The 26,110-nt window shown below is 44.1% G+C and overlaps 1 protein-coding gene across 2 annotated transcripts in view; it reads right to left on the bottom strand.

Moving 5' to 3' along the window:
• tmem161b (transmembrane protein 161B) overlaps window positions 1-25,793 on the bottom strand; it is a 144,316-nt gene extending 118,523 nt beyond the window's left edge. The window contains exon 1 of one of the 2 annotated variants that reach the window (XM_070885251.1): window positions 25,707-25,793. In XM_070885251.1, the coding sequence (XP_070741352.1) occupies window positions 25,707-25,743 (37 nt within the window). In that variant the 5' untranslated portion in view covers window positions 25,744-25,793. The remainder of the gene's footprint in view (window positions 1-25,706) is intronic. The other variant, XM_070885260.1, reaches the window with a different exon arrangement.
• Between the last annotated feature and the right edge of the window lie 317 nt (window positions 25,794-26,110).

Below are 26,110 nucleotides of genomic sequence, written 5' to 3'. Positions count from 1 at the left end.
CTGACTGGGGATTTGGGCGCCCGCACATGGAGCATGCCCTGAGGAGGTCAGACCATTTCACAGGTGGATGGATGAGCTCTCCATCCAAGCCGACTGCCTACTATGGGGCAGCCGGGTAGTCATGCCCTAGAGGGGCAGGGAGGCATTCATCAGGGAACTCCACAGCGAGCACCCAGGCATCGTGCTGATGAAGGTCATTGCCCGGTCACGCGTTTGGTGGCCGGGAATTGATTCAGACCTGGAACACTGTGTTCGCAAGTGCACGACGTGTGCTCAGCTGGGAAATGCCCCCAGGGAGGCCCCGCTTAGCCCGTGGCCCTGGCCCAACAGGCCATGGTCAAGCATTCACATAGACTACGCGGGCCCGTTCATGGGGAAAATGTTTCTCATCATGGTTGATGCGTACAGAAATGGATCAAGTGCATCATTTTGAATTCGTGCACAACATCCACCACTGTGGAGAGTCTACGTGCGGTCTTTGCGACCCACGGTTTGCCGGACATCCTTGTTAGCGATAATGGCCCATGTTTTACTCGCTTCGAATTCCGGGAGTTCATGTCGGGTAATGGCATCAACCATGTCAGGACAGCACCGTTCAAGCCAGCCTCCAATGGCCAGACGGAACGTGCGGTCCAAATCATAAAACAAGGCATGCTCAGGATTCAAGGCCCCTCCCTTCAATGCCGCCTATCGCGTCTCCTGCTGGCCTATAGGTCCCGACCGCACTCGCTCACGGGGTTCCCGCCTGCGGAGCTCCTTATGAAACGTACATTCAAAACTCAGCTGTCCCTCATTCATCCTGTCTTGTCCGACATTGTTGAAGGCAAGCGCCAGTCCCAAAATGAGTACGATGACCGTAATTTAAGGGGGAGATGTATAGAAATTGGTGACCCCGTATTTGTTCTCAATCACGCTTTGGGGCCTTGAAGGTACTGTAATAGACAAAGAGGGGAATAGGGTCATCGTGGTTAAACTTAACAATGGGCAGATATGCCGCAAGCATCTGGACCAAGTAAAACAAAGGTTCAGCATGGACTCTGAGGAACCTGAGGAAAATCATGAGATGGTATTCACACCACCGCCAGTGAACGAGCAACAAGAACATTCAGAGCCATGCGCAGTCCCTGTGGTCAGCCCGGACAGGCCGGAATCACCACAGGGGACAGACACGCAGTCCAAGGCTCAACAGCCAGAGCCCCAACTGCGGCGCTCCACGAGGGAGTGCAGACCACCCGAAAGACTTAACCTGTGATCCCAATAAGACATTGGGGGTAGGTGATGTCATGTATGTAACCTTCATGTAACAATACTGTATATACTTGAGAAATGCACACATTGACCACAGGGGGTGAACTTGTTTGAGACACTCCTCACCTGGTCATCCAGGTATATAAAGGGAGGTCCCACGCAGGGTCATCACTTCTTGGTCCTGTGAATAACGGTGCAGGTCACAGAGTGACCTTGTCCATAGAATGTGCCTCGTGGGGACTTGTGGTATTGTGTAAGGACTTTACAGTTCCCATTCATGCCGATTCAAAGGATACGTTTGCAACGGCTATGGAACAATGGGACACCTCCAACAAGTGTGCAGGCGAGCTGCTAAGCCTGTTAAGCCTGCAAACCACCATGTTGCAGAGGAGGATCACGACGAAACAGAGCCTCAGATAGAGTAGGCAGAGATACACACATTCACCACGAATTGTCCCCCGATAATGCTGAATGTTGAACTAAATGGACTCCCAGTGTCAATGGAGCTGGGCATGGGCGCAAGCCAATCCATCATGGGCAAAAAGACTTTCGAAAGATTGTGGTGCAGCAAGGTCTTAACTCCAATTCGCATGAAACTAAGAACTTACACAAAAGAACTGATTCCTGTAATCGGCAGTGCTACCGTAAAGGTCACTTACGATGAAATGGTGCACAAGCTACTATTCTGGGTGGTACCGGGCGATGGTCCCACGCTGCTCGGCAGCAGCTGGCCGGGAAAGATACTCTGGAACTGGGACAACATCCGAGCGCTATCGCCTGCTGACGACACTGCGTGTGCCCAGGTCTTAAACAAATTTCCTTCGCTGTTCAAACCAGGCATCGGGAAATTCCAAGGAGCAAAAGTGCAGATCCACCTAATTCCGGGGGCACGACCCCTCCATCACAAGGCGAGAGCAGTACAGTACATGATGAGAGAAAAGATAGAGATCGAGTTAGACCGGCTGCAACGAGACGGCATAATTTCACCGATCGAGTTCAGCGAGTGGGCCAGTCCTATTGTCCGAGTCCTCAAGGGAGACGGCACTGTCAGAATCTGTGGCGATTACAAAGTAACAATCAATCGTTTCACCCTGCAGGACCAATACCCGCTACCAAAAGCCAACAACCTCTTTGTAATGCTGGCGGGAGGAAAGACGTTCACGAAGCTGGATCTGACTTTAGCCGACATGACGCAGGAACTGGAGGAATCATCGAAGGCCCTCACCTGCATTAACATGCACAAAGGTATTTTTGTTTATAATAGGTGCCCATTTGGAATCCGATCAGCGGTGGCGATATTCCAGAGAAACATGGAAAGTTTACTGAAGTCGGTCCTGCACACCGTGGTCTTCCAGGACGACACCTTGGTCACAGGTCGGAACACAGTCAAGCACCTGCAGAACCTGGAGGAGGTTCTTAGTCAACGCTCGAAGTGTGTTTTCCTGGTGCCCGAAGTGGTGTTCCTGGGAAGGAGGATTGTGGTGGATGACATCAGGCCCACCAACGCGAAGATGGAGGCAATCGAGAATGCACCGAGGCCACAGAACATGACGGAGCTGCGGTCGTTTCTGGGACTCTTGAACTACTTTAGTAACTTCTTACCGGGTCTCAGCACTCTGCTAGAACCACTGCATGTCTTACTACGAAAAGAGGGCGAAAGGGTTTGGGGCAAAAGGCAAGAAAATGCCTTTGTAAAAGCGAGAAAATTGTTATGCTCAAACAAATTGCTTGTGTTGTATGATCCATGTAAGCGTTTGGTACTAGCATGTGATGCGTCGTCATACGGTGTCGGGTGTGTATTGCAACAAGCTAATGATTTCGGGAAACTGCAAGCGGTTGTTTATGCATCCAGGAGTCTGTCTAAGGCTGAAAGAGCCTACAGCATGATTGAGAAAGAAGCGTTAGCGTGTGTCTATGGGGTAAAGAAAATGCATCAATAACCTGTTTGGCTAAAATTCGAATTGGAAACTGACCATAAGCCACTTATATCCCTGTTTTCCGAAAGTAAAGGGATAAATACCATGCATCCGCCTGCATCCAGAGATGGGTGCTCATGTTGTCCTTATACAACTACGCCATCTGCCACAGGCCAGGCATAGAAAACTGCGCCGATGCTCTCAGTAGGCTGCCATTGCCCACGACGGGGGTGGAAATGGCGCAGCCCACAGATCTCGCCATGATTATGGAAGCATTTGAGAATTAGCAATCACCCGTCACTGCCCGGCAGATCAAAACCTGGACAAGCCAGGACCCCTTATTATTTCTAGTCAAAAGCTGTGTGCTTCATGGGAGCTGGTCCAATGTCCCAGTGGAAATGCAGCAAGAGATAAAGCCATTCCAGCGGCACAAAGATGAAATGTCTATACAGGCAGACTGCCTTCTGTGGGGCAATCGAGTACTGGTCCCCAAGAAGGGCAGAGATACCTTCATCAATGACCTCCACAGTACCCACCCAGGCATCGTAATGATGAAAGTGATAGCCAGATCCCACGTGTGGTGGCCCAGTATCGATGCAGACTTAGAGTCCTGCATTCACAGATGTAATACATGCTCGCAGTTAAGCAATGTATCCAGGGAGGCGCCGCTAAGTTTATGGTCTTGGCCCTCCAAACCGTGGTCTAGGGTACACGTCGACTATGCAGGCCCGTTCTTGGATAAAATGTTCCTTGTGGTTGTTGACGCGTACTCCAAGTGGATTGAATGTAAGATAATGTCGGCTAGCACGTCCGCTGCCACTACTGAAAGCCTGTGGGCCATGTTTGCCACACACGGCTTACCCGATGTCCTGGTGAGCGACAACGGGCCATGTTTTACCAGTGCTGAGTTCAAAGAATTCATGACCCGTAACGGGATCAAACATGTCATATCTGCCCTGTTTAAACCAGCGTCCAATCGTCAGGCAGAGAGAGCAGTGCAAACCATCAAGCAAGGCTTGAAAAGGGTAACTGAAGGCTCACTGCAGACTCGCCTATCCCGAGTCCTGCTTAGCTACCGCACGAGCAGGACTCATTCACTGGGATCCCACCTGCTGAACTGCTCACGAAAAGAGCATTCAAGGCAAGGCTCTCGTTAGTTAGTTCACCCTGATCTACATGAACAGGTAAAGAGCAAGCGGCTTCAACAAAGTGCATACCATGACAGCGCAAATATGTAATGCGAGATTGAAGTCAATGATCCTGTATTTATTTTAAATTATGGACAAGGTCCCAAGTGGCTCCCGGCACTGTCATGGCCAAAGGGGGGAGCAGGGTATTTCGGGCCAAACTTTCAAAAGAACTCATTCGCCGGAAACACTTGGACCAAATTAAACTCAGATTCACGGACTACCCTGAGCAACCCACCTTGGAGCCTACATTTTTGATCCCCCAACATACACACCAGTGGCAACCGATACCACGGTTAACCACGAAGCAGAACCCATCATCCACAGCAGCCCTGGAGGGCCCAACACACCAGGCAGCCCAGCAAGGCCAGCTGCACAGCAGCCCAGCGAGGGCCCAACAAATGATTCAACAACACAGCTTTCACACCGAGACGATCAACCAGGGCAAGAAGGGCCCCAGATCGACTCACATTGTAAATAGTTACACTATTGACTTTGGGGGGGAATGTTGTTATATATGTGGACTTGTATTTACTCTGTACAGCCACCAGAAGGCTCATTCCCCGGATCCCATAATCCCTTGGGAGCACAGGTATTTAAGTTGGCTTCACAGGTTGGAGAGGCACTCTGGAGACCTGCAATAAAAGACTAAGGTCACACGTTACTTTGAGCTCACAGTATTCAGATTGACTCTTTCTCCATACACAACAAGCCTGATGTCAGTGGTGGGGAAAATGTTGGAATCAATTATGAAAGATGAAATAACAGCGCATTTGGAAAGCAGTGACAAGATCGGTCCAAGTCAGCATGGATTCATGAAAGGGAAAGTGCATAACCTCACACCTTACAACATTATACTACATCTGCTAAAATTTTTCCCGCTCACTCAGGCTGTCTATGTTCTTTTGCAGATCATTTGGGAGCTCCTCGCACATTGCTTTAGAACCAGTGGATGTGTTGGATTTGGACTTTCTAAAGGCTTTTGACAATGTCCCACACAAGAGATTGGTGTGCAAAATTAAAGCACATGGTATTGGGGGTAATGTATTGACATGGATGGAGAACTGGCTAGCAGACAGGAAACAGAGAGTCGTGATAAACGGATCCATTTCAGAATGGCAGGCAGTAACTAGTGGGGAGGCGCAGGGCTCAGTGCTGGGACCCCAGCTATTTACAATATACATCACTAATTTAGATGAAGGAATTGAGTGTAATATCTCCAAGTTTGCAGATGACACTAAGCTGGGTGGCAATGTGAGGTGCGAGGAGGATGCTAAGAGGCTGCAGGGTGACTTGGACAGGTTAGGTAAGTGGGCAAATACATGGCAGTTGCGGTATAATATGGATAAATGTGAGGTTATCCACTTTGGTGGCAAAATCACGAAGGCAGAATATTATCTGAATGGCAGCAGATTAGGAAAAGGGAAGGTGCAATGAGACCTGGGTGTCATGGTACATCAGTCGTTGAAAGTTGGCATGCAGGTACAGCAGGCAGTGAAGAAGGCAAATGGCATGTTGGCCTTCATAGCTCGGGGATTTGAGTATAGGAGCAAGGAGGTCTTACTGCAGTTGTACAGGGCCTTGATGAGGCCTCACCAGGAATATTGTGTTCAGTTTTGGTCTCCTAATCTGAGGAAGGACATTCTTGCTATTGAGCGAGTGCAGCGAAGGTTCACCAGACTGATTCCCGGGATGGCAGGACTGACATATGAGGAGAGACTGGATCGACAGGGCCTTTATTCACTGGAGTTTAGAAGAATGAGAGGGGATCTCATAGAAACATATAAAATACTGACGGGACTGGACAGGTTAGATTCAGGAAGAATATTCCCGATGTTGGGGAAGTCCAGAACCAGGGGATACAGTCTAAGGATAAGGGGTAAGCCATTTAGGACCGAGATGAGGAGGAACGTCTTCACTCAGAGAGTTGTTAACCTGTGGAATTCTCTGGCGCAGAGAGTTGTTGATGCCAGTTCATTGGATATATTCAAGAGGGAGTTAGATATGGCCCTTACGAATAAAGGGATCAAGGGGTATGGAGAGAAAGCAGGGAAGGGGTACTGAGGTGATGATCAGCCATGATCTTATTGAATGGTGGTGCAAGCTCGAAGGGCCGAATAGCCTACTCCTGCACCTATTTTCTATCTTTCTATGATATCGGTTAAGAAACTCTCTATCTCTAGTCTTAAATGTATTCAATGACCCAGTTTCCACAGCGCTCTGACGCAGCAAATTCCACAGATTTACAACCCTCCGAGAGAAGAAATTCTTCCTCATCTCAGTTTTAAATGGGAGCCCCCTTATTCTATGATTATGCCCCTTAGTTCTAGTCACCTGTTCATGTATAAGTACCCCCAAGTCCCGCTGTACTGCAGCACTTTGCAATTTTTCCCCATTTAAATAATAACTTGCTCTTTGATTTTTTTCTGCCGAAGTGCATAACCTCACATCTTCCAACATTATACTCCATCTGCTAAGTTTTTTCCCACTCACTCAGGCTGTCTATGTCCTTTTGCAGATTTTTTGTGTCCTCCTCACACATTGCTTTTCCCCCCATCTTTGTATCATCAGCAAACATGGCTACGTTACACTCGGTCCCTTCTTCCAAGTCATTCAAAAGATTGTAAATAGTTGGGATCCCAGCACTGATCCCTGCGGCACCCCACTAGTTACTGATTGCCAATCCGAGATTGAACCATTTATCCCGACTCTTTGTTTTCTGTTAGTTAGCCAATTCTCTATTCATGCTAATATATTACCCCCAACCCCGTGAACTTTTATCTTGTGCAGCAACCTTTTATGTGGCACCTTGTCAAATGCCCTCTGGAAGTCCAAATACACCACATCTACTGGTTCCCCTTTATCCACCCTGTTCGTTACATCCTCAAAGAATTCCAGCAAATTTGTCAAACATGACTTCCCTTTCATAAATCCATGCTGACTCTGCCTGACCGAATTATGCTTTTCTAAATTTCCTGCTACTGCTTCTTTAATAATGGACTCCAACATTTTCCCAACCATAGATGTTAAGCTAACTGGTCTATAGTTTCCTGCTTTTTGTCTGCCTCCTTTTTTAAATAGGGATGTTACATTTGCAGTTTTCCAATCTGCTGGGACTTCCCCAGAATCCAGGGAATTTTGGTAAATTACAACCAATGCATCCACTATCCCTGCTGCTACTTCTCAACACCCTAGGATGCAAGCCATCAGGTCCAGAGGATTTATCCACCTTTAATCCCATTATCTTACTGAGTACCACCTCCTTAGTGATTGTGATTGTATTCCTTCCCGCCTATAGCCCCTTGACTATCCACTGTTGGAATATTATTAGTGTCCTCTACCGTAAAGACTGATACAAAATATTTGTTCAGAGTTTCTGCCATCTCCATGTTCCCCATTACTAATTCCCCGGTCTCGTCCTCTAAAGGACCAACATTTACTTTAGTCCCCTCTCTTTTCCTTTTTATATACCTCTAGAAACTCTTGCTATCTGTTTTTATATTTCATGCTAGTTTACTTTCATAGTCTATCTTCCCTTTCTTAATCATTTTTCTAACTTCTGCCATTACCATCTCATGTCGGCCCATCATCCCTTTTTAATCTCTCCTGTCTTTCACCCTATCACAGGCCTTCCCTTTTGTTCTTTCCTCCCTTCCCCCTTTTAATGCTCATTAAGAATCTATTCAATTCGAACATTTGCCAGTTCTGACGAAGGGTCATCGACCGGAAACATTAACTCTGTTTCTCTCTCCACAGATGCTGCCTGACCCGCTGAGATTTCCAGCATTTTCTGTTTTGATCCAGATACAGGCTGTGCACCATCCACCGACAGTCTGACAACAGCAACTAGCACCTTAACATAGCAAACACATCCCAAGCCACCTCATTGGAGCGTTATCAGATAACATTTGACACACAGACACAGAGAGATATTAGGACAGGTGACCAAAAGCTTGGTCAAAGTGTTAGGTTTTAGTAAGTGACACTTGTTAAAAGGTACCTAAAATGCAATAACAGAAGTATAGGTAATCTAGTGCATTTCTGGAATTAATCCTGGGAGTTCCCCAGGCAAATCATTGTTTTTACATTGAAATAACAATTTTGGTTAACTTTAAGTACTTTTATATTTCACAAGTAAAAGCTCCTGAGTTTTTTTTAATGAAAAACCAAGTGACCTTTGGATTTTCAACAGACTAACCAATCACTTACCACAAACTTAACTCACAAATCATCTGACATTCCCAGTTCACAGAGACACTACATCCCATCAAACTCTCCAGCTTTTCACAGGGACAGAATCTCATTTCTCTGACACTCGCAGTTCATTATACAACTCTTCTTTTCCCTTATCTATTCAACCTGGCACTTTTCTCCCTACTTAAACTGGTACTCTTCTTCCATCTCATTCAAGCTGGCACTCTACATAGGATTACATAGGACATAAGGCACAGGAACAGGTCATTCGGCCCAACCAGTCCATGCTGACGATTATGCTCCATTCGAGCATCCTCCCATCTTTCCTCATCTAAATCTATCAGCAATGCCCTTTATTCCCTTCTCCCTCATATGCTTATCTAGTCTCCCCTTAAATGCATCTATACTATTCACTTCAACCGCTCCCTGTGGTAGCGAGTTCCACATTCTCACCACTCTTTGGGTAAAGAAGTTTTTTCTGAATTCTCTATTGGATTTCTTGGTGACTATCTTATATTGAGGTCGATTAGATCACCTCTCAGCCTTCTTTTGTTTTAGGGAAAAGAGACCCAGCCTGATCATCCTTTTCTGATATGTATACCCTCACATTTTATATCATCCTTGTAAATCTTCTCTGCACCCTCTCCAGTGCCTCTATATCGTTTTTATAATATGTTGACCAGATCTGTACACAGTACTCTAAGGGCCCAAAATTGGTCAATGCATAAGATCTGCCCATTTCTCAGCGGTATGCCAGCGGTGCATCATTTCTAACCACCGACATACCGCCGAGACCGAAGAGGACAAAATTGTCGATTTTTTTTCGCCAGTGTGTCGGTGGTATGCCAGCGGTCTGCAGTACGCAGTAGATAACATAGTAGTCGACCCAGATTGACTTTCTTTTTGATGGACAGTGGTGCACTGAATTTCTTTTTCTCGTTTTTTTCACAGATGCGTTTGACCTGCGATTTCGTGAGTCAGGGGTCACCCGCGCATGCGCAGTGAGTTGAATAAGAATATAAGAAATAGGAGCAGGAGTAGGCCATATGGCCCCTCGAGCCTGCTCCGTCATTTAATACGATCATGGCTGATCTGATCATGGACTCAGGTCCACTTCCCTGCCCGCTCCCCATAACCCCTTAATCCGTTATCGGTTAAGAAACTGTCTATCTCTGTCTTAAATTTATTAAATGACCCAGCTTCCACAGCTCTCTGAGTCAGTGAATTTCACAGATTTACAACCCTCTGACAGAAGAAATTCCTCCTCGTCTCAGTTTTAAATGGGTGGCCCCTTATTCTAAGATTATGCCCCCTAGTTCTAGTCTCCCCTATCAGTGGAAACATCCTCTCTGCATCCACCTTGTCAAGCCCCCTCATAATTTTATACATTTTGATAAGATCACCTCTCATTCTTCTGAATTACAATGAGTAGAGGCCCAACCTACTCAACCTTTCCTCATAAGTCAACCCCCTCATTTCCAGAATCAACCTGGTGAACCTTCTCTGAACTGCCTCCAAAGCAAGTACATTCTTTCTTAAATATGGAAACCAAAACTGCATGCAGTATTCTAGGCGTGGCCTCACCAATACCCTGTATAACTGTAGCAAGACTTCCCTGCTTTTATACTCCATCCCCTTTGCAATAAAGGCCAAGATTCCATTGGCCTTCTTGATCACTTGCTGTACCTGCATACTAAGCTTTTGTGTTTCATTCATAGGAGCCTCTTATCAACAAAGGCAGACAGTGATGCGGAGATTCAACATCGCCTTCAGTGTGCCAGTGCAGCCTTCGGCCGTCTGAGGAAAACAGTGTTTGGAGACCAGGCCCTCAAATCTACCACCAAGCTCATGGTCTACAGGGCTGGAGTAATACCTGCCCTCCAGTATGGATCTGAGGCATGGACGATGTATAGAAGGCACCTCAAGTCGCCAACAATGTCTCTGCAAGATCCTGAAAATCCCCTGGGAGGACAGGCGCACCAACATCAGTGTGCTCGTCAGGCTAACATCCCCAGTATTGAAGCACTGACCACACTCGATCAGCTTCGCTGGACAGGCCACATAGTTCACATGCCAGATACGAGACTCCCGAGGCAAATGCTTTATGGTAATTGAGCCAAAGGTGGGCAGTGGAAATGTTACAAGGACACTCTCAAAGCCTCTCTGGTAAAGTGCGACATCACCACTGACACCTGGGAGACCCTGGCCGAAGACCGCCTTAAGTGGAGAAAGTACATCCGGGAGGGTGTTGAGCTCTTCGAGTCTCAACGCAAAAAGTGTGAAGAGGTCAAGCGCAGATAGCGGAAGGAGCATGCGGAAAACCAGCCCCAATCACCCCTTCCCCCGATGAATGTCTGTCCCACCTGTGACAGGGTTTGTGGCTCTCGTATTGGACTGTTCAGCCATCAAAGAACTCACTTTGGGAGTGGAAGCAAGTCTTCCTCGATTCCGAGGGACTGCTTATGATGATGATGATGATGTTTCATGCATCAGGACCCCCAGGTCCCGCTGTACTGCAGCACTTTGCAATGTTTCTCCATTTAAATAATAACTTGCTCCTCGATTTTTTTTTGCCGAAGTACATAACTTTACATTTTCCCACATTATACTCCATCTGCCAAATTTTTGCCCATTCACTTAGCCTGTCTATGTCCTTTTGCAGATTTTTTGTGTCCTCCTCACACATTGCTTTTCTCCCCATCTTTGTATCATCAGCAAACTTAGCTACATTACACTCAGTCCCTTCATCCAAGTCGTTAATATAGATTGTAAATAGTTGGAGTCCCAGCACTGATTCCTACGGCACCCCACTAGTTACTGGTTGCCAACCCAAGAATGAACCATTTATCCTGACTCTCTGTTCTCTGTTAGTTAGCCAATCCTCTCTCCATGCTAATATATTACTCCCAACTCCGTGAAATTTTTTCTTGTGCCTTTTATGTGGCACCTTGTCAAATGCCTTCTGGAAGTCCAAATGCACCACATTCGCTGGTTTCCCCTTATCCACCCTGTTCATTACATTTTCAAAGAATTCCAGCAAATTTGTCAAACATGACTTCCCCTTCATAAATCCACGCTGACTCTGCCTGACTGAATTATGTTTTTCCAAATGTCCTGCTACTGCTTTTTTAATAATGGACTTCAACATTTTCCCAACCACAGATGTTAGGCTAACTGGTCTATAGTTTCCTGCTTTTTGACTGCCTCCTTTCTTAAATAGGGGTGTTACATTTGCAGTCGGGGATAGAAAGTGAGAAGGAACAGCAAGCTAGTCGACAATCAGTTACTTTAAAAACACATTGCAGAGTTAAAAAATATTCACAACAAATAATAATTCTACAGTTTGAACAATAATAAGACATATTTTACAAAGCAATAATCAGAACAACATAAATATAATGGTGATGTTAAAAAAATGGTCAAAGCGCAGGAACATCGAAAAGGACGGGAGGTTGAAGGCGCCCGCCTTGAATGAGACGGAGTTACCTGCCCTTCTCGAGAATATCACAGAGAGGGACTCAGAGCTAACGAAGGGTGGTCATGGAAAGCACCCCTAAAGAAGTACAACAGGATATGTGATGAGATCGAAGAGGCTGTGTCCTCCACATGTACCGTGGTACACACCGGGGAAAGGTGCCTTAAGAGGTGGAACGGCCTGGTGAGGGTCGCAAGAAAATATAATGATTTTATTTATGCACCCCCCCACCTCCCATGTGCCATGTGCCATGTAAATGTAGATTCAGCGTCACATGGATGATGTTATTTATTCCAAGGTTATGATGATGTATTTGTGCTTTCAGGCAATGACAAGAGGATCAACGCAGTGTTTTTTTATGTGTGTCTGTGTGACATTGTGTGTCTGCGATGTTAAATGGATTGAAGATTTTTACTTTTATTGACTTTACTTTCTGCAGAAGTAGACATCTGCAATAACAGCCGATCAGCAGTGTATTGCAGGGGGGGGGGAGGGGGCAGGACGGGGAGAAGGACCCACAACCCAAGAGCCACTGATCAAAATCGAGATCCATGCCCGGTCCCTGGTTGGGGATAGCAACCGTGCCACCACCGGCATTGGAGCTGACCCACTCACACAGGACGGTAAGTTGAATACAATCCCCAGTCTGTGTTGCGGTCCTCTCATGTCATGTAACTATAATTGTAATGTTGGCCTCAGGTAATGTACTGCAATGTTGGGGGCATGTAACACAATGCATATATGTATTGTCTGTCTGCGATATGTAATGCAGTACTGCAGCAGTGGTGGACATTTAAGTAAGACTGCACTAAGTCACTGTACTATGTATTCATGTAAGCCTGACCCCTCCCCTGGTGCCAAGCATTTTTAAATGTTGTTTACAAGTTCCAGATTCGGATGATTCAGACAACACCTGCACAGAGAGACCAGACGAGAAACCCACTGCCTCCACCTCTGGCGTCACCCAGCCCTCTCCCGACTTCACCACTGGCAGAGATGATGAAGAGGAAGAAGAAGAGCCACTAATCCTGGAGCCAGTGGAGGTGGGAGTGGAGACAGAGGAGGATACGCCAGTTTCATGTGGGCCAGCTGTTATATATGCAAACCTGTAAATACCATGTCTAACCACTAGAGGGCTTATCCCCTGGAGTCACAAGGGATCCCACAACCCTTGGGAGCACCTGTATATAAGGAGGCCTCACAGGCTGGAGAGGCACTCTGAGATCTGTAATAAAGGACTACAGTCACACCTTACTTTGAGCTTGCAGTATCTAGTCTGACTCTTTATTCAAGACTTAGCAACATCCTCCACCACCGAGTCTGTATTCAGGGGATTCTCCCATGGCTCCTCTGATTCTGCGGGACCAAGTGTTGTGCAGCAATGCACCCCCAGTGTTGCAACGCCTTTGCCACACCGATGGAGGTTAGTGCAGAAAAGGTCGGTTGCTGCACGACAGATAGGCGCATATCAGGACATGGTGTGTCTGTCACAAGCCAGCGTTGAAATAGGTCGAAAGCTGCTCAAGGCCATGGCTATGATAGCTGCAAACATCGCAGCTCTATCAGAGCGGCAGTCGGAGGATATGTCACATATGATCACCGTGATGGAGCGAACCGCCAACTCCGTCGAAGCCATGCGGTAATCGACGGGATTGGGACACGGCGCAGAATCCCCCCCATGCCATATTAGTCAGGTCGACAGCTCCTGAGGGTGGTGAGCTGACAGTATTTTCCAGCCCTGAAGCCATGCCTTCCACATCACGAGTTTCTCCTGAGGCCCCATTTATTGCGCCTGCAATGTCTGACCCCCAACGACAACTGCACTCTGGGTGTGGTGCTGCACGCCAGCTTAGTACCACCAAGGGGAGGTCCGGGCTCAGGGGCCATGGGAAAGGGAAGGGCGGGAATAAGAAAGGGGGAATAGTCCCAAGGGTGGTGTAGCACGCGGTCGAGGTCGAGATCGTGGTCAAGGACAGTAAAGGGTCTTTTCTTGTATTTGTTCATTTAATAATTCAAGTTTGATTTTTAAAAGGTTATTCAAGTTGTTAAAGTTTTGTTAAAGTTGTTATTAAAGTTGTTACAGTTGTTTTATAAGTTGTAAGTTTTACAAAGTTTTAAAATTGTTGTATAATTTTTTCATTTTTACATAAACGTTTGAATTGAATTTAATGGGTCATTGTATATATTTAAGGCGGAGATAGACAGATTTTTGAGCGATAAGTGAGTAAAGGATTATGGGGAGCGGGCAGGAAGTGGAGCTGAGTCCATGATCAGATTAGCCATGATCTTATTGAATGGCGGAGCAAGCACGAAGGGCCAAATGGCCTACTCCTGCTCCTATTTCTTATGTTCTTATGTAATTTGTTGCAGTCCTCAGTATTGACTGTCCCCCCAATTTGGTGTTATCCGCAAATTTGGAAATTGTGTTTTTGATTCCAAAGTCAAAATTGTTAATATAAATTGTGAACAGTGTTCCCAGCACTGATCCTTGTGGAGCACTACTACCCACCTTCTTCCACTGTGAATAGCTACCTTTTACCCCTACTCTCTGCTTTCTGTCTTGATGCCAGCTAGCTCTCTCTCCATTCTGTTACTTTTCCCCTAACTCTGCATACTCTGACCATGTTTAACAGTCTATTATGGGATACCTTAACAAAGACCTTTTGAAAATCTAGATAAATTACATCTACTGCATTATCATTGTCTACTCTCTCTGTTACCTCTTCAAAAAATTCAAGAGGTTGGTCAAGCAAGACTTTTCCTTTTGACATCCATGCTGACTATTTATTATTATATATTTGGTTTCTAGATGTTCTATTTTCTCCTTTAGTACGGATTCCATTATTTTTCCTACCACTGATGTTAAGCTGACTGGTCTATAATTCCCTGGACATGTTCTATCCCCCTTCTTAAACATAGGTATTATGTTATGATCCGTCAATGCTCTGGCACTACTTTTTTCTAACAAATTATTAAATATGTGTAGTAATGCCTCTGCTATCTCGTCCCTAGAAATTTTTTAAAGGCATGAATGCAATCCATCCGGACCTGGGGTTTTATTCTCTTTGAGTTTGATTTGTTTATTTAATATATCGCCTTTTTATTTAAATGCATTTATCTTATTACTAATCTCAACATCCAATGTCATTTATCTCCTATTCTATCTCCCTGATAAATACTGAAGCAAAAAATTATTTAATATTTCTGTCATCTCTATCGTTACTTGTGCTCGTATTCTGTCTATTCCTTAATGACCCTATTCCCATCCCAACCTTCCTTTTTTATTGATGTGCCTGAAAGATATTTTACTATTTTGTTTCCTGTACCTTGATAATTTAATTTCATAGTTCCTCTTTGCCTTCCTAATTAATTTTTTGGACTTCTCTCCTAATCTTTTCATATTTTCCCATATCATGCACTCTCCTCCTGTATGCCTCTTTCCTTACCCTCAATTGTTCCCTTATGGTTTTATTCATCCATGGAGTCTCATTAGTATTTCGTCTGTTCTTTCCTTTCAGCAGAATATATTGTCACTGCACTCTGTTGAATACTGTTTTAAATGTTTCCCATTGCTGTTCTATATTGCTTTTTGACAATATTTTTGCCCATTTTATTTTCCCAAGTTTTATTCTCAGCCCCACAAAATCAGCTTATCTCCAATCTATTATCCTGTTTTTTGTCATACTTATGTCCTTCTCAATTATCATCTTAAAACATATTATATTGTGGTCACTATTGCCTAGATGTTCCCATACTTTTACTTCTCTTATCTGCTCTGGTTCATTTCCCATTACTAGATCCAGTAGCGAGTCCTCCCTTGTTGGGCTTTTTACATATTGGGTTAGAAAGGAGTCCTGTGCACATTGTAGCAACACCATTCCCTGATTCCCTTTACCTCTTCTGTCGGGCTAATATCGGGGTAGTTGAAACCCCTCATGATTATTATTCTATATTTTTACTAATTTCTCTAATTTATCTGCCTCTTCTTTCCCCATTTCATGGTGGCACTCTCCATCCCCACTCTCTTAATTCTGGTAATCTCCTATCTCAGTCACTCCAAACAGTTTTTAAAAATTCTTTATTTGCAATTTTAGGAATTAATTATTTTTTTATATTTTAAAACTTATTTTCCCAAGATCAGCAGATAATCTATTATTGGACCAAAAAAGATTTAATGAGTTTTTTAAAAATTCCTAATAGCATGTATGTTGCCTCCCTGGTGCAAGGGTCAAGGATGTCTCGGAGCGGCTGCAGAGCATTCTGGAGAGGGAGGGTGAACAGCCAGTTGTCGTGGTACATGTAGGTACCAACAATATAGGTAAGAAGCGGGAAGAGGTCCTACAAGCTGAATTTAGGGAGCTAGGAGTTAAATTAAAAAGTAGAACCTCAAAGGTAGTAATCTCTGGATTGCTACCAGTGCCACGTGCTAATCAGAGTAGAAGGAACAGGATAGTTAGAATAAATACGTGGCTTGAGCAGTGGTGCAAGAGGGAGGGGTTCAAATTCCTGGGACATTGGAACCAGTTCTGGGGGAAGTGGGACCTGTACAAAAGGGACGGTCTGCACTTGGGCAGGACTGGAACTGATGTCCTAGGGGTAACATTTGCTAATGCAGTTCGGGAGTTTTAAACTAATATGGCAGGGGGATTGGAACCTATGCAGCGAGATAGGGCAAAGTAATATGGAGTCAGAAACAGATAGTAGAAAGGTAAAAAGCAATATTGGAAGGCCGAGTAAACAAAGGCAAGAAACAAAAAGGGCCACACTACATCATAATTCTAAAAGGACAAAGGGTGTTAAAAAAACAAGCCTGAAGGCTTTGTGTCTTAATGCAAGGAGTATCCATAATAAGGTGGATGAATTAACTGTGCAAATAGATGTTAACAGATATGATGTGATTGGGATTACAGAGACGTGGCTCCAGGATGATCAGGGCTGGGAACTCAATATCCATGGGTATTCAACATTCAGGAAGGATAGAATAAAAGAAAAAGGAGGTGGGGTAGCATTGCTGGTTAAAGAGAAGATGAATACAATAGTTAGGAAGGACATTAGCTTGGATGATGTGGAATCTATATGGGTAGAGCTGCAGAACACCAAAGGGCAAAAAACGTTAGTGGGAGTTGTGTACAGACCTCCAAACAGTAGTAGTGATGTTGGGGAGGGCATCAAACAGGAAATTAGGGGTGCATGCAATGAAGGTGCAGCAGTTATCATGGGTAACTTTAATCTACATACAGATTGGGCTAACCAAACTGGAAGCAATACGGTGGAGGAGGATTTCCTGGAGTGCATAGGGATGGTTTTCTAGACGAATATGTCGAGGAACCAACTAGGGGGGAGGCCATCTTAGACTGGGTGTTGTGTAATGAGAGAGAATTAATTAGCAATCTCGTTGTGCGAGGCCCCTTGGGAAAGAGTGACCATAATACGGTGGAATTCTACATTAGGATGGAGAATGAAGCAGTTAATTCAGAGACCATGTCCAGAACTTAAAGAAGGCTAACTTTGAAGGTATGAGGCGTGAATTGGCTAGGATAGATTGGCGAATGATACTTAAGGGGTTGACTGTGGATGGGCAATGGTAGACATTTAGTGACCGCATGGATGAACTACAACAATTGTACATCCCTGTCTGGGTAAAAATAAAAAAGGGAAAGTGGCTCAACCGTGGCTATCAAGGGAAATCAGGGATAGTATTAAAGCCAAGGAAGTGGCATACAAATTGGCCTGAAATAGCAGTGAACCCAGGGACTGGGAGAAATTTAGAACACAGCAGAGGAGGACAAAGGGTTTGATTAGGGCAGGGAAAATAGAGTACGAGAGGAAGCTTGCAGGGAACATTAAGACGGATTGCAAAAGCTTCTATAGATATGTAAAGAGAAAAAGGTTAGTAAAGACAAACGTAGGTCCTCTGCAGTCAGAATCAGGGGAAGTCATAACGGGGTACAAAGAAATGGCAGACCAATTAAACAAGTACTTTGGTTCGGTATTCACTAAGGAGGACACAAACAACCTTCTGGATATAAAAGGGGTCAGAGGGTCTAGTAAGAAGGAGGAACGAAGGGATATCCTTATTAGTCTGGAAATTGTGTTGGGTAAATTGATGGGATTGAAGGCCGATAAATCCCCAGGGCCTGATGGACTGCATCCCAGAGTACTTAAGGAGGTGGCCTTGGAAATAGCGGATGCATTGACAGTCATTTTCCAACATTCCATAGACTCTGGATCAGTTCCTATGGAGTGGAGGGTAGCCAATGTAACCCCACTTTTTTAAAAAGGAGGGAGAGAGAAAACAGGGAATTATAGACTGGTCAGCCTGACATCAGTAGTGGGTAAAATGATGGAATCAATTATTAAGGATGTCATAGCAGCACATTTGGAAAGAGGTGACATGATAGGTCCAAGTCAGCATGGATTTGCGAAAGGGAAATCATGCTTGACAAATCTTCTGGAATTTTTTGAGAATGTTTCCAGTAGAGTGGACAAGGGAGAACCAGTTGATATGGTGTATTTGGACTTTCAGAAGGCTTTCGCTGAGGTCCCACACAAGAGATTAATGTGCAAAGTTAAAGCACATGGGATTGGGGGTAGTGTGCTGACGTGGATTGAGAACTGGTTGGCAAACAGGAAGCAAAGAGTAGGAGTAAATGGGTACTTTCAGAATGGCAGGCAGTGACTAGTGGGGTAATGCAAGGTTCTGTGCTGGGGCCTCAGCTGTTTACATTGTACATTAATGATTTAGACGAGGGGATTAAATGTAGTATCTCCAAATTTGCAGATGACACTAAGTTGGGTGGCAGTGTGAGCTGCAAGGAGGATGCTATGAGGCTGCAGAGTGACTTGGATAGTTTAGGTGAGTGGGCAAATGCATGGCAGATGAAGTATAATGTGGATAAATGTGAGGTTATCCACTTTGGTGGTAAAAACAGAAAGACAGACTATTATCTGAATGGTGACAGATTAGGAAAAGGGGAGGTGCAACGAGACCTGGGTGTCATGGTACATCAGTCATTGAAGGTTGGCATGCAGGTACAGCAGGCGGTTAAGAAAGAAAATTGCATATTGGCCTTCATAGCGAGGGGATTTGAGTACAGGGGCAGGGAGGTGTTACTGCAGTTGTACAGGGCCTTGGCGAGGCCACACCTGGAGTATTGTGTACAGTTTTGGTCTCCTAACTTGAGGAAGGACATTCTTGCTATTGAGGGAGTGCAGCGAAGGTTCACCAGACTGATTCCCGGGATGGTGGGACTGACATATCAAGAAAGACTGGATCAACTGGGCTTGTATTCACTGAAGAATGAGAGGGGATCTCATAGAAACCTTTAAAATTCTGATGGGTTTAGACAGGTTAGATGCAGGAAGAATGTTCCCAATGTTGGGGAAGTCCAGAACCAGAGGTCACAGTCTAAGGATAAGGGTAAGCCATTTAGGACCGAGATGAGGAGAAACTTCTTCACCCAGAGAGTGGTGAACCTGTGGAATTCTCTACCACAGAAAGTTGTTGAGGCCAATTCACTAAATATATTCAAAAAGAAAGGAGTTCGATGTAGTCCTTACTACTGGGGGGATCAAGGGGTATGACGAGAAAGCAGGAATGGGGTACTGAAGTTGCATGTTCAGCCATGAACTCATTGAATGGCAGTGCAGGCTCGAAGGGCCGAATGGCCTACTCCTGCACCTATTTTCTATGTTTCTATGTAAGGGATTCACACAGCTTACTGACAACAGGATCAGTTCAGTCAGGGCATTATAATTGCACACACACTTTCCAAAAACTACCTTCTCCACGTCCCATGCTGACTTGCATTTCCCCAGCAGTCTAGTGTCATACATACCATGAAAAAAACTAAGGTTTGCATTTAAAATTATGCATTCTGACTAATTTTACACATTGTAAATTTCACATAATCAATTTTAAATTTTAAAATAACAAAAAAGTAAGGCGACATTTGAGATTTCAAGAGACCAACCAGACCCAAAAACTTCCTCAACGCTCACTCTTCACCTTTCAAACCATTCCCAGTTCAGAGACACTATATCCCATTCAACATCCCGCATCGAGTTCACACTCTCTTCTCCAACCCTCTCGAATCACACTGACATTGTATTCCCTCTCCTCCTCAGGTCTACATGGCACTTCTCCCCCTCATCTAGTTCAAGCTGTCCATCTTCCCTTCAATTCAAGTTGACATATTTTTTTCTGCCTTTGTCAGTTCATGATGCTTTCTCCTTCCTCTCAGCCCTCCGTTAATGCTGGCATTCTCCTTCTTTTGCCCATCCACATCTTCCACCATTAACACTGGCACTCTCTTACCCCCGTTAATATTGGCACTCTTCCCTTCCAACGTGCTACTCCTGGCTTCCTTCTCCCCACCACAGTATTACTTCTGGCTTCTCCTTTATTTCCCCTACCAAAATGCTGCCTTTATTTCCCCTACCTCTCTTCTCCAAAGTGCTGCTTCTGGCTTTTATATTCTCCCATAAAATACCATTCATGGTTTCTCCCATCTCTCTCCCTTTACTAAATGCCTATTCCATCTCTCCCTCCCCAAAATTGTTGTTTCTGGCTTCTCTCTTTCTCCTTCCCCCAAGAACTGCACTCCACTTAGCACTCCAGCTGTAAGTGATTGATACCACTACACACTGTAGGCATTAGTCCTGATTTTGAAAGAATTCCATTCACAGTGTACAGCAGGATGAATCAAAGCAGGAGTGCCGGAGACAGGAGCTACTGATCAAACTCTGGAGAGGACCCTGATCTACACTAATCGTCATCCGTGAACATGGACATGTGGACAATACCTCCAAATCAATGAATGTTTGCATCAAATGAAAATGGTTGGCATGTGTAGTAAGAGAATTGGGTGCCTGTCAGAATGGACTTTGGACACAAAATAGTCTAGGTACTCTTAGAAACACTCTTTATTATTGAGGAAGAGGAATGGTTACTAGAATTCACACTGTTGGCAGTGATCATCCTACAGCTCAGTTCATTGGCAGGATAGGCGCACCAATGTCACTGTTCTCTCTGTGGCCAACATCACCAGCATCGAGCCATTGACTACACTCGACCAGCTCCAGTGGGCGGGCCACATTGTCCGCATGTCCGATTTTAGACTCCCAAAACAAGCACTCTACTCCAAGCTACGTCACGGCAGGCAAGCCCCAGGAGGGCAGAGAAAATGCTTCAAAGCCTGCTTGAAAAAATGCAACATCCCCACCGACTCTTGAGAATCCCTGGCCAAAGACCGCTCAAAGTGGAGGAGGAGCATTCGAGAAGGCACCGAGCACTTCGAGTCTCTTCGCTGGGAGCACGTGGAAGCGAAGCACAAAAAGCGGAAGGAGTATTTAAACCCTAAATCCATAATGACCCTTTTTTAAAGGGGCACAAACAATGAATTCCAAATTCTAATAAAACTTTTCAAATTAGAATGTTATTTCCTTTATCTACTATGCACTTCGGTATGGAGTTTATACAAAAGGGAATTTGAGGAACTAGATGTTAGATTTAAAAGCAGAATAATAGACACTGAATCAAAGGATTAAGATATGTCTAACTAGACTTGGTACTGAACAACCAATTCCTGGATGGTATGGCAAACCACATTTAGAGTATCACGGGGTGAGATGATGTAGGCTGGTTGAAGTTCAGTTGAAATATCACTTATGGGAGTGAAAAGAAGTAGGCATGTCTACACTTGTGTCATTTGAGGGTCTCCAGGAGAATAATCTGAATAATGGGAATGTTATAGCTAGTATGATTAATAGGGAGAAAGCTTGCGTGGTTGCTCTGAGCTAGACAAAGACTATGGAGCAAAGATGTTCTGTAGCACTAGCATACCAGATTAGCTCATGCCACCTGACACCGGAGCCAGCAGTTAGCTCTTGGTGAGGTTGCCCTGTTGCCACATTGATAATAGGCAGCATAGCAGCATGCAAAAGGCAGGTTACCCTTTATGCATGATAATCTGGAGGGTCTCAGGACAGTGCCTTTCAGCCTGAACCAGTAGGGTATAGTTAAGAAGATGGGCTTTTGGTTCAACATTACAAATCATGGGACAGGAGCTGTTACTAATCTGACAGAGGGCATACTGAAAAGATTTATTAAAGGTAGGCTCAATGTCTGTCAGGAGACAGTCAGTGAAATGGTACATATTAGCCATGATAAATTACATGTCTAGGTATCCAGATGCAATGGTCATCATATTGTTCAAAATGTTCACTCAAGTCAGGTTTCCATAAGAGCTAATGTCCACCACAAGGCTAGTTTTATCCCTCAGTCACTCATTTGTTGCAACAGGCATCCAAGGGAGGGACCAACCCGTTCAGTTCAAATATAAGCATCCTGTCGGATTTGTTTGAATATCTATTTGATTGGCAGCTCTATTTGTGTTTGAAATACAAGTTTAAATTTTTGTTTCTCTTGGCCTGTTTTGTTCCAATTGAGTAGTCTGAGAGTATCAGAGAGATATATAATATAGTTGAGTCTTAATAAATACATAGCTGGTTTGCTAAAAGATTTCATACTTAGTTCAGGATTATGGTTGGTCATGATATTTATAAATGAAAAAAAAATAAAGATAGTTACTTGACAAGGTCTTTGTCACAGTTCAAAGAGGCATTGCCACATCTGCAAAGTTGTTAGGAAGATTTGGAGGGTTTTTTTATCAGCATGCAACAAAAGAACATCATTCATGCTTTAAAATATCTTATGTTCCTAAAACATCATAATGGCATTTGAGTATGGTGTTACAATATCTGCACGTTCAGGGTGGAGTTAGGGTAGGTAGTTGGCCTCACTGCCCCTGAGCTAGGAAGGGGAAAAATCAAGCATAGATGCCTCTGATGGAAAATGCATCTTTGTGGACTTTGGGTGACGATAGTATTAGGCTCAGTTATGATGCCCTCTGGTCAACTAGTCTGCTGACACCCATTGCCGAGGCTTACACACAAAGAATGGTTGAATTTTGGAGACCATAAAACTGTACCCTAGCATGAGTCAGCTCCTTCAGGACAAGAGCAGAATAATCTAGGACAAAAAGAGAAACATTTAAAAAATATATGTATTTTGCACAAAAATGGCCGTGTGGAAATGTGGAAATACAGCTGTATGAAACCAGTTCACCTGTGAATTTTGTCATTGGTTCTTGAGACAATGAGCCTGAAGTTTCTACGGACCCGGGAAGGCATCGGAAAAGCCGGTTTTCAGTGCGCAATGCGCATGCGCTGAAAACCAGCTTTTCCGATCTCTCTCCAGCTTGACAGATCGTAGCCAGATCGGGAGCGAGGACATTTGTATGTACAAATTTGCGATATTTACGCATACAAATGTCCTCAAAAATCTTGCGCCTGAAAAAGCAGGCGCATAGCCTACTTTTACAGGCGCAAGTGTTTTAAAACACACAAAAACATATAAAAATAAAGTTATGAAAACATATTTTATTGTTTAAAAACCCTCCCTACTACAGTAAGTTTATTTTAAGGCATAATTTAAAAAACTTTTTTAACAATCGGGAAAATATATTTTTTTATAAGACATTAATAACTTTAATTTAAATTATTCTTAAATATGTAGTGTATATTTTCTATTTTTTATTAGTGTTTTGGGTGTTTGAGGGGGCTTTCTCATTCATAGTAATAGGAGTTCTGGACTTACGAAACTCCTATTACTATGAATGAGAATATACTATACCTGATTGGCTGCCCAGAGCCATGTGACTCCAGCTCCAGGCCTGCGCAAGTCTCGACGTGCATGCGCTGTGATGCACAGCAAGAGGAGGCCTGTGCATCGGAAAGTTGAGCGGGTGCAGCACCTTCAAGTAGGTGCGTATTTTCTCTCTAAAATCTAGTCGAACGTCCGCGGGAAGGAGAAAGCGGAATTTCTGGGCCAATGTTACACAATTGATTTGTTCTATTTGAAATAGTACTTAGATTAAAGTTTTGTTATCTAAATATATTGTTATTCAAGCATTTGTTTAGGCTCCATGTGGTACCAACAGTTACTTCAATCACATTCTGTAAAAGGACACAACAAAAGACGTAATGTGATGGCTAACATCACTGCGTTATTGTGTTGAATTTGTGATCTACAGAAGTGTTGTCTTACAGTCAATGTTACTATTTCCAATTTAATGTTACAACCTGTTTTCCATAACCTTAATTGCATTTCCACGGTCTCAGTAACACAAGAATCATTGGGGATGATTTTAAATCTTTGCGAAAAAAAGCAAGGAGCACTTAAAATAGAGCGGCTCAATTTCTCGCTCCATTCCTGCTGATTTGTGATTTTAATGCCAATAGTTTTAGCAGTGTATAAGGCTCCCATCGGGCCCGAGTGCCTCATTAGTAAATGCAAATTAAGGTTTAATGACGTACATGGGACGCTGATGGCATTTTAGCCTGGCCCTGAGTGGGGCAGCCCCATCAAGTAAAGCTGTCGGCAAGCCAGCGAGGTCCTCTAAGGTAACTTAAAAAAAACTTTCCTTAGTGGAGCCAGGTGGAGCAGGAGTGGTCTTCCATGTACCACAAGGAAATTCTAGGCCTATGCTTCCATGGGCTCTCTCCCCTCCCCTGCCGTGGGTTCTTGGAACCCTCTCCCCACAACCTATCTTGCTGTTCGCAGCCTTTTTCTGCTGTCAGCTTGTGGCCTCCCAGCTGCCGATCTTCATCACCCCCACTTTGTGGCAGAAATGGTTGATCAGTTGATTCAAATGAAGCCTGGCAGTTAAAATCTGCTCGTCCACCCACTCAAACTCCCGTGCGGGATTGTAACGTGCTCCCGTCGGGAGATCAAATAGGCCCTGTGTTTCATGGCGTATTTAATCATTTATGTCTATTATCATCCTTTAAACTTTCAATCCTACATATTTTTCCTCATTAATTTTCTCGCTAGCTCTTCTGAAAGTGTTGACTCCTTGTTGGGCTCCAAGGAGATCAATCATCCTCGGAAACCACACCCAAGTGATCTACTATGAGGCATCAAAACCGTGCCTTATCTTGTCCTCACTTACAATAGGGGTTGTTGGATAACTGTGAGAGCAGGAATGATTGTACACTATCCGCTTCCTAGTGCAAGGCCACTGAGGACAATTATAACAGCCCTACTCTGCTCCAGTTGAGATGAACTTACTCAAGATAGACTATGGATTGAACTAGGGCCTTCCTGGTCTGTATGGCTCAGCTAGTCACTAAGCAATGGAGTTACTCCCGTCATTGTATTCCTAACCAGATATACACCTAACTTTATTTTATAGGATTTAATGTGCGCAACATTGTTACTTTCTCTGAAAGGCAGCTACACATTTTTACTGCTCTGGGAAACACATTCTTCTCATTTCTTATTCTTGCTTCAGGTTTGTTCATTTTGGAATTGGTTCTCTAGTTCTATGCCCACAATCTAAGTCAAATAATCTACTTACAACTATATTATCAAAGCCTTTCAGCAATTTGAGAGTCAAGTCCCTCTTAATCTTTTCTCCAACAAAAACATGTTTAATTCTGTGAGACTCTTCATAACGTTTAGTCTCAGAATCATCATTGCATTTCACTCTTTTAACTCTCCCCAGTGCATCAATGTCCTTTTGATGATTGGGTGCCTGGAATTGCACACAATAACCTGCTTAATTATGATCTACATCCCAGTAGGGATTGGAGTCTATTTGTTCATAGATAGTTTTTCTTTACCTTCATAAATGACCTTGAGGATGTCTTCAGAAACCATTTGTTCCCTTTGTTGATGATGCGAAACATTATACAATGATTAACTCCACATCTGAGAGACAAGAGCAACCAAATTACTGTAGGAAAATGTAGGCATTGAACAGTGGACAGACAAATAGTGTATCCTCAGCACTGAGAATAAAAAATCAATAGCTCTCTCCTTTTTAGCTTTCTTCAGTAACAAACATTCTGACCATTGGCCTAGTAATCACACTCTAAGAAAGGTGGAAGAATACTTGGAATCCTCAACAAAGTTCTGCTCTACATGTTATCATTTGAATTTTTTGTATTTCACAGAGCTTATCTGTCCAGATGGAATTAAAAGTTAGGGAAAGTAAAAAATTGCAAGTTAATTTCTCTTTCAGGAC

The sequence above is a fragment of the Pristiophorus japonicus genome, chromosome 1 (genome assembly GCF_044704955.1).
Source record: "Pristiophorus japonicus isolate sPriJap1 chromosome 1, sPriJap1.hap1, whole genome shotgun sequence".
NCBI classification, from domain to species: domain Eukaryota; kingdom Metazoa; phylum Chordata; class Chondrichthyes; family Pristiophoridae; genus Pristiophorus; species Pristiophorus japonicus.
This window is presented reverse-complemented; position numbering and strand designations above follow the sequence as displayed.